This window comes from Cherax quadricarinatus, chromosome 39, assembly GCF_038502225.1.
Source record: "Cherax quadricarinatus isolate ZL_2023a chromosome 39, ASM3850222v1, whole genome shotgun sequence".
NCBI lineage: Eukaryota > Metazoa > Arthropoda > Malacostraca > Decapoda > Parastacidae > Cherax > Cherax quadricarinatus.
Genome location: NC_091330.1, coordinates 18286706 through 18296531, shown reverse-complemented (window position 1 = coordinate 18296531; position 9826 = coordinate 18286706). Strand labels below are relative to the sequence as shown.

The 9826-nt window shown below is 39.8% G+C and overlaps 1 protein-coding gene across 1 annotated transcript in view; it reads right to left on the bottom strand.

Annotated features, from left to right (window-relative positions):
• pic (DNA damage-binding protein pic) overlaps window positions 1–9826 on the bottom strand; it is a 224519-nt gene that overhangs the window by 173662 nt on the left and 41031 nt on the right. The window contains exons 7-8 of the mRNA XM_070092474.1: window positions 1329–1470; window positions 942–1163 (exon numbers count right to left, since the gene is read on the bottom strand). Of these exons, the coding sequence (XP_069948575.1) occupies window positions 942–1163; window positions 1329–1470 (364 nt within the window). The remainder of the gene's footprint in view (window positions 1–941; window positions 1164–1328; window positions 1471–9826) is intronic.

Here is a 9826-nt window from a genome sequence, read left to right as displayed (position 1 = left end):
AGGAGTGTGTGTAGGGGTGTGTGTAGGGGTGTGTGTAGGGGTGTGTGTAGGGGTGTGTGTAGGGGTGTGTTTAGGGGTGTGTGTAGGGGTGTCTGTAGGGGTGTGTGTAGGGGTGTGGGGGGTGGAGGGTGGGGGGGGGGGTTGGGGGGGTTGGGGGATGTGTGGGGTGTGTGGTGTGGGTGGTGTTGGGGGGTCAGAGGGTGGGGGGCATGTGGGGACATCAGTGGGGCATGTGAGGCATGTGGGGGGCATGTGGGAGGCATGTGGGGTGTTTGGGGGTGTGGGGTGTTTGGGGGTGTAGGGGTGTTTGGGGGTGTAGGGGTGTTTGGGGGTGTAGGGGTGTTTAGGGGTGTAGGGGTATTTAGGGGTGTAGGGGTATTTGGGGGTGTAGGGGTATTTGGGGGTGTAGGGGTATTTGGGGGGGTGTGGTAGTGGGAGTGTATGGGTCTGACCTGTATGTGGTTGCAGGGGTCAAGTCAAGCCTCCTTGCCCTGCCTCTCCGCTGGCCACCACTAGGTCCCCTCTCTCCCAGCTTCACGAGCCTTGTTGTACCTCTTCTCAATGCTATGTGTGGATCCTGCCTCTACCATTTCACTCTCCAGTTCATTCTACTCCCTGATAACTCTAACTCTGATGAAATACTTTCTAACAAACCTATGATTCATCTGAGTATTCAACTTCTAGTTCTACCCTAAGGTTCTTGTTCCCCATCTCTCTAACTTTGTCCCTCTTCACCTTGAGTGTGCTGTGCATGCATTGGATGTGCATGTGCATATATGTGTGTGTGTGTGTGTGTGTGTGTGTGTGTGTGTGTGTGTGTGTGTGTGTGTGTGTGTGTGTGTGTGTGTGTGTGTGTGTGTGTGTGTGTGTGTGTGTGTGTGGTTGTGGTGCATGCATGCATGTTTATGCGAAGGAGGGGAGAAGGTGATGATTATATTCACCTGAGCAAGTTACAAGCTGCCCTTGTCCTTGCCGCTCTAAATCAACCACAACCATATCAACGATGGGACCAAGATTGTTGAATGTCTGCATAACAGTCACATACTGGCCGGATGAATCCGCTTCTGTATTCAGTTTAATTAACTGAGAGTCTCCTAGGCGAGACCCTACGAAGACCACTCCATTGTCAAGGTAAGTCAGACACTCGGGAATCGAAGTTTCACCTGTGAAATAATCATTAATGAAACCTAACTGCAAATGCATGCAACTACAATAAACAGCTTCTTACATTCAAGAATTTTTTATTACCATTATTATTTAAAAGGTATAAAATCGGACAAAGTATGAAATAAAATTCATATACAAAAGTTCAGTCTTTTTTCTTTTACCTAGGAGCTCCACCTTAACAACAGCTTCTGCACGGTCATCCGATTTATCCAGTAGCAGCATAAACAGACGACCTGACATGTCTCCAAGGAGATACCTCGAACCATTGGCATCCACCTTTCCGTAACAAACAATTGTGCTTGTCTGTTGGAAATGTACATTAATTGCATTAATATTTATAATGAGTTGTAGGTAAATTTGGGGTGCCAGGGGTAAATGATGTTGAGGAGCCTTTAACTGAGCTATGTGTAGAAAGAGGTTTAGTAATAAGTAATACATATTTTATGGAAAAGAGGATAAATAAATATACAAGGTATGATATAGCACCTAATGAAAGTAGTTTATTAGATTATGTATTGGTGGATAAAAGGGTGATGGGTAGGCTCCAGGGTGAACATGTTTGTACAGGGGCAACTGACATGTCAGGTCATTATTTAGTTGTAGCTACAGTTAGAGTAGGAGGCAGATGGGACAAGAGGAAAAATAACAACAACAAGTAAGAGGGAGGTGAAAGTATATAAACTAAGGGAGGAGGAAGTTCAGGTGAGATATAAGCAACTATTGGCAGAAAAGTGGGCTGGTGCAAGTATGAGTAGTGGGGGGTTTGAAGAGGGTTGGAATAGTTTTAAAAATGCAGTGTTAGAATGTGGGGCAGAAGTTTGTGGTTATAGGAGGGTGGGGGCAGGTGGAAAGAGGAGTGATTGGTGGAATGATGAAGTAAAGGGTGTGATAAAAGAGAAAAAGGTAGCTTACGAGAGGTTTTTACAAAGCAGAAGTGTTATACGAAGAGTAGAGTATATGGAGAGTAAAAGAAAGGTGAAGAGAGTGGTGAGAGAGTGTAAAAGGAGAGTAGATGATAGAGTGGGAAAGGTACTGTCAAGAAATTTTAATGAAAATAAGAAAAAATTTTGGAGTGAGTTAAACAAGTTAAGAAAGCCTAGAAAACGAATGGATATGTCAGTTAAAAACAGAGTAGGGGAGTTAGTTAGATATAAGTTAGAGATAAGATAGGTCCCCTTAAAAATAACTATGGGCACCTTACTGACAAAGAGAATGAAATGTGCTTGATTTTAAATAATTATTTTCTCTCAGTTTTTACACAGGAAGACACTAACAATATTCCAGTAATTAATTTTTACAGTGGGCTAGAAGAAGATAAATTATGTAACATCACAGTCACTAGTGAGATGGTTGTGAAGCAGATAGACAGACTGAAGCAAAATAAGTCGCCGGGTCCTGATGAGGTTTTTTCAAGGGTTCTTAAGGAATGCAAAATGGAACTCTGTGAACCATTAACTAATATTTTTAATTTATCTCTTCAAACAGGTGTAGTGTCTGATATGTGGAAGATGGCTAATGTAACTCCTATTTTTAAAACAGGGGACAAGTCGTTACCGTCAAATTACCGCCCAATAAGCCTGACCTCAATTGTAGGCAAATTACTAGAGTCAATTATAGCTGAGATTATAAGAAGCCATCTCGATAAGCATAGCTTGATTAATGATACTCAGCATGGATTCACAAGAGGCCGGTCTTGTCTAACTAATTTATTAACTTTCTTCAGTAAAGCTTTTGAGGCTGTTGACCACAATAAAGAATTTGATATTATTTACTTAGATTTTAGTAAGGCTTTTGATAGAGTTCCGCACCATAGACTGTTAAAGAAAGTGGCAGCTCATGGCATTGGGGGAAAAGTGCTCTCGTGCATCGAGTCATGGCTCACTGACAGGAAGCAGAGAGTGTCCATAAATGGGGTTAAATCCGAGTGGGGATCTGTAACAAGTGGCATTCCATAGGGATCAGTCTTGGGCCCGTTGTTAACCACCAGGCTCTGGTGGCCTGGTGGTTAACGCTCTCGCTTCACACGGTGAGGGCATGGGTTCGATTCCCAGCTAGAGTAGAAACATTAGACGTGTTTCTTTCCACCTGTTGTCTATGTTCCCCATCAGTAAAATGGGTACCTGGGTGTTAGTCGACTGGTGTGGGTCGCATCCTGGGACACTGACCTAAGGAGGCCTGGTCACAGACCGGGCCGCGGGGGCGTTGACCCCCGGAACTCTCTCCAGGTAAACTCCAGGTAATATATATCAATGATCTTGATGAGGGAATTACTAGTGATATGAGCAAATTCGCCGATGACACAAAGATAGGTAGGATAATTGATTCAAACGTAGATGTTATGGAACTTCAGGAGGATTTAAACAAACTCTATTCTTGGTCAGAAAAGTGGCAGATGCAGTTCAATGCAGATAAATGCAAGGTTCTGAAGCTTGGGAGTGCCCATAACCCTAGTACTTATAAGTTAAATGATGTAGAACTTAGCCATACAGATTGCGGAAAGGACTTGGGAGTTATGGTGAGCAGCAACATTAAACCAAGACAGCAATGCGTACGTAATAAGGCAAATAGATTACTGGGATTTATATCAAGAAGTGTAAGCAACAGAAGTCCAGAGGTCATACTGCAGCTTTATACATCATTAGTAAGGCCTCGCCTAGATTATGCAGCTCAGTTCTGGTCTCCGTATTACAAAATGGACATAAATTCGTTAGAAAACATTCAGCGTAGGATGACTAAATTAATACATAGCATAAGAAATCTTCCTTATGAAGAAAGAGTGAAGACTCTTAAGTTACATTCACTTGTTAGATGAAGAATGAGGGGAGACCTGATCGAAGTGTATAAGTGGAAGATAGGTATTAATAAAGGGGATATTAATAAGGTCTTGAGGATATCTCTCCAAGAGAGAACCCGCAGCAATGGATTTAAATTAGATAAGTTTAGATTTAAAAAGGACATAGGAAAGTATTGGTTTGGAAATAGGGTAGTTGATGAGTGGAACAGTCTTCCTAGTTGGGTTATTGAGGCTGGGACTTTGGGTAGTTTCAAATCTAGGTTGGATAAGTACATGAGTGGGAGGGGTTGGATTTGAGTGGGACTTTCACATCAGAGCTTATTTCTTGGGTGGCATTGAAAATTGGGTTGGGCAAATGTTTTGTTAGCGGGATGAATTGTGAAGGACCTGCCTAGTATGGGCCAACAGGCCTGCTGCAGTGTTCCTCCTTTCTTATGTTCTTATGTTCTTATGGGGAGATGGAGGTATTGCGTAGATGGCGAGAATATTTCGAGGAACTTTTAAATGTTGATGAATATAGGGAGGCAGTAATTTCATGCACTGGCCAGGGAGGTATACCATCTTGGAGTGAAGAGCAGGATATGAGTGTGTGGGAGGTGCATGAGGCATTACGTAGAATGAAAGGGGGTAAAGCAGCTGGAACTGACGGGATCATGACAGAAATGTTAAAAGCAGGGGGAATATAGTGTTGGAGTGGTTGGTATTATTTATTAAATGTATGAAAGAGGGGAAGGTACCTAGGGATTGGCAGAGAGCATGTATAGTCCCTTTATATAAAGGGAAGGGGGACAGGAGACTGCAAAAATTATAGAGGAATAAGTTTACTGATACTTGGGAGTTGACGTGTCGGCAGATGGATTTATGAAGGATGAGGTTAATCATAAAACTGATGAGGGAAAAAAGGTGAGTGGTGCGTTGAGGTATATGTGGAGTCAAAAAACGTTATCTATGGAGGCAAAGAAGGGAATGTATGAAAGTATAGTAGTACCAACACTCTTATATGGGTGTGAAGCTTGGGTGGTAAATGCAGCAGCGAGGAGACGGTTGGAGGCAGTGGAGATGTCCTGTCTAAGGGCAATGTGTGGTGTAAATATTATGCAGAAAATTCGGAGTGTGGAAATTAGGAGAAGGTGTGGAGTTAATAAAAGTATTAGTCAGAGGCAGAAGAGGGGTTGTTGAGGTGGTTTGGTCATTTAGAGAGAATGGATCAAAGTAGAATGACATGGAAAGCATATAAATCTATAGGGGAAGGAAGGCAGGGTAGGGGTCGTCCTCGAAAGGGTTGGAGAGAGGGGGTAAAGGAGGTTTTGTGGGCAAGGGGCTTGGACTTCCAGCAAGCGTGTGTGAGCGTGTTAGATAGGAGTGAATGGAGACGAATGGTACTTGGGACCTGACAATCTGTTGGAGTGTGAGCAGGGTAATATTTAGTGAAGGGATTCAGGGAAACCGGTTATTTTCATATAGTATGACTTGAGTCCTGGAAATGGGAAGTACAATGCCTGCACTTTAAAGGAGGGGTTTGGGATATTGGCAGCTTGGAGGGATATGTTGTGTATCTTTATATGTGTATGCTTCTAAACTGTTGTATTCTGAGCACCTCTGCAAAAACAGTGATAATGTGCGAGTGTGGTGAAAGTGTTGAATGATGAAAGTATTTTCTTTTTGGGGATTTTCTTTCTTTTTTGGGTCACCCTGCCTCGGTGGGAGACGGCCGACTTGTTGAAAAAAAAAAAAAAAAAAAAAAAAAAGTTTACTGAGTTCTAGGTAGTAGGTTGGTAGACAGCAACCACCCAAGGAGGTACTACTGTCCTGCCAATTGAGTGTAAAACGAAAGCTGGTAATTATTTTACATGATGGTAGGACTGCTGGTGTCCCTTCTTGTGTCTCATAAACATGCAAGGTTTCAGGTACATCTTGCTACTTCTATTTACACTTAGGTCACACTACACACACATCTACAAGCATATATATACACACCCCTCTGGGTTTTCTTCTATTTTTCTTTCTAGTTCTTGTTCTTGTTTATTTCCTCTTACCTCCATGGGGAAGTGGAACAGAATTCTTCCTCCATAAGCCATGCGTGCAGTTAGAGGCGACTAAAGTGCCAGGAGAAAGGGGCTAGTAACCCCTTCTCCTATATATATTACTAAATGTAAAAAGAGAAACTTTTGTTTTTCTTTTTGGGCCACCCTGCCTTGGTGGGATATAGCCAGTTTGTTGAAAAAAAATGTTGAAAGAGGGGGAAGGTACCTAGGGATTGGCAGAGAGCATGTAAAGTCCCTTTATATAAAGGGAAGGGGGACAAGAGACTGCAAAAATTATAGAGGAATAAGTTTACTGAGTTCTAGGTAGTAGGCTGGTAGACAGCAACCACCCAGGGAGGTACTACCGTCCTGCCAAGCAAGTGTAAAATGGAAGCCTGTAATTGTTGTACACGATGGTAGGATTGCTGGTGTCTTTTTTTTCTGTCTCATACACATGCAAGATTTCAGGTACGTCTTGCTACTTCTACTTACACTTAGGTCACACCACACATACATGTACAAGCATAAATATACACACCCCTCTGGGTTTTCTTCTATTTTTCTTTCTAGTTCTTGTTCTTGTTTATTTCCTCTTACCTCCAAGGGAAAGTGGAACAGAATTCTTCCTCCATATGCCATGCGTGTTGTAAGAGGTGACTAAAATGCCAGGAGCAAGGGGCTAGTAACCCCTTCTGCTGTATATATTACTAAATGTAAAAGGAGAAACTTTCATTTTTCCTTTTGGGCCACCCCGCCTCGGTGAGATACGGCCAGTGTGTTGAAAGAAAGAAAGAAAGTAGTTTACTGAGTATACCAGGAAAAGTGTATGGTAGGGTTATTATTGAAAGAATTAGGGTTAAGACAATGTAGGACTGCAGATGAGCAAGGAGGTTTTAGAGTGGGTAAGGGATGTGGAGATCAAGTGTTTACATTGAAGCATATACAGGAGGGCCCCACTTATACGGCGGGTTAGGTTCCAGGCTACCGCCGTAAAGCGGAAACCGCCATAAAGTGGAACACCCTTTTTTTCCACTTACAAATGCATACAAACACTAGATAACAAGTTTACACTAACATATATTATGTTAGCAATAGAACCAGGCATCAAAAAACAATAAAAAAGTACAATACACACATAGTGCACTCATTACTTACCTTAAAATATTTATAGTCTTAATCTAGGGTGAGACAAGTAGTATTTATTGTAAGAAATCAAGTGTGGTATGTATGGTGTCAGCCAGGCTACCATACCAGACCACCCCACCCACACATACTATTCTATGATATTTAAGCATCCCAGAGCGATAAAATGTATATACAGTTCACTCATTACTTACCTTAAAATATAGGGTGAGATGAGTAGTATTTATTGTAAAAAATCAAGTGTGGTATGTATGGTAGTCAGCCGGGCTACCATACCAGGCCAACCCACCTACACATAATATTTTATTACATTTAAGCATCCCAGAGCAATAAAATGTATATACAGTTCACTCATTACTTACCTTAAAATATAGGGTGAGATGAGTAGTATTTATTGTAAAAAATCAAGTGTGGTATGTATGGTAGTCAGCCAGGCTACCATACCAGAGAGAAAGAATGAGTGCATGAGAGAGGACAGGCGCAGAGTTATGTAAACAAACCAGGCGAAGGTAAGTTTTGTAAACAGTGTACACATCTGGTTTGTGTACAAGTTACATTGTGTACAGGTTGTCTCTACATTGATACGGTAGAATAAATAAAGAAGAACACTCCCATTCTCATGTAACATCATTTTGAGAAGAAATGATGCTCTGAGTGAAGGCAATGGAAGTAAGTCACTCTGACTTTTTTGGGTTATCCTAGGTTCTCTACACATATGTTGTTATGTATTTATGTTATGTATCGTATTTATTATATAATTTTGAAAAAAAATATCACGGATGGATTAATGAAAATGTGTATATTAACGTAATATACAACATTTAATGATACACCGAGCTCAGACAGCGTAAACAAACTGAACAGGTTGTGGACGATCACTCGGTCAGGCGAAATAGACGGTATTAATACGTGTCCAGTTTTAGTTCATTCATGTACATTTGTAAGAGTTTGTGAAACTTTTACCTTATAATATTTTTATTATTATTATAATAATTAAATCACGAAACAAATACTCTTACACTGTGTACAAGTTAGTACAGAATTATAGCTATAAAGTGAAGGCATACGAAAGGAATATTTTTCTACAGTTATCCCTAGTAACAGGTGACGGGCTAGAGAAAACGTAATTCTTCCGACACTTCTACAAACCGTTTGGTAAACATCTCGTATATATTTGTATAAATTTTTATACTGTGGGTGCATGTATCATGTTTGTGTGTTACATAATGTGTTTCTTATATAATTTTGAAAAATATATCATAGATAGATTAAGGGAAATGTCTATATTAACCTAATATGCGACATTAATGCGCCCAAGAGATTATTATTACTATTATTATTATTATTATTATTATTATTATTATTATTGCATCAAGAGTAGAGAGAGACTTAGTGATTTTAATGTGTACCTACATGCCAGCACAGTGTGTAAGTTTATTTAGGTACAGGTGTACACAAGTTTATTTATCAAGTACAATACATATAAAATATAAAATAACTTTAAAACACTTGAAATTTTGGAAAGTTTCCAGACATAATAAGGAGATGTGCTCAGGGAGAATGTAAACAAACTCGGTGGGCCGCTGTGACCGTATTAGAAAGACAGGTGGGGGAAGCCGTATAGCGAGTTTTGGTCATAATTTGAAATGTCCGTATTAGCGGAACGCCGTAAAGCGAAACGCCATAAAGCGGGGCCCTCCTGTATGTGAACAGTATTTAGATAAAGGTAGGAAAGTTTTTATTGGATTTATGGATTTAGAAAAGGTATATGATAGAGTGGATAGGGGAGCAATGTGGCATATGTTACAAGTATATAGAATAGGTGGTAAGTTACTAAATGCTGTTAAGAGTTTTTATGAGGATAGTGAGTATTACAAAAAAAAGTATTTTTTAAAGATGGTAAGTTTTACTCATTTTGTAATAAAGAGTTCGGGATACATAAATACAACATCAAAATCAATTAATCTTTAATATTATATAAAAATCAATCTTTGGTCTAGGAGGTATTTAAAATATATATATATATATAAATATATATATATATATATATATATATATATATATATATATATATATATATATATATATATATATATACATATATATATATATATATATATATATGTTACAATAATAAATTATTAGCATCTTAAAATAATAATATATATATCTATATAGGTAGTAGGTTGGTAGACAGCAACCACCCAGGGAAGTACTACCGTCCTGCCAGATGACTGTGAAACAAAAACCTGTAACTGTTTTGCATGATGGTAGGATTGCTGGTTTCCTTTTCTGTCTCATAAACATGCTAGATAACAGGGATATCTTGCTACTCCTACTTACACTTTGGTCACACTTCACAGACACGCACATGCATATATATATACATACATCTAGGTTTTTCTCCTTTTTCTAAATAGCTCTTGTTCTTTTTTATTTCTTCTATTGTCCATGGGGAAGTGGAAAAGAATCTTTCCTCCGTAAGCCATGCGTGTCGTATGAGGCGACTAAAATGCCGGGAGCAATGGGCTAGTAACCCCTTCTCCTGTATACATTTACTAAAAAAGAGAAGAAGAAAAACTTTATAAAACTGGGATGCTTAAATGTGCGTGGATGTAGTGCGGATGACAAGAAACAGATGATTGCTGATGTTATGAATGAAAAGAAGTTGGATGTCCTGGCTCTAAGCGAAACAAAG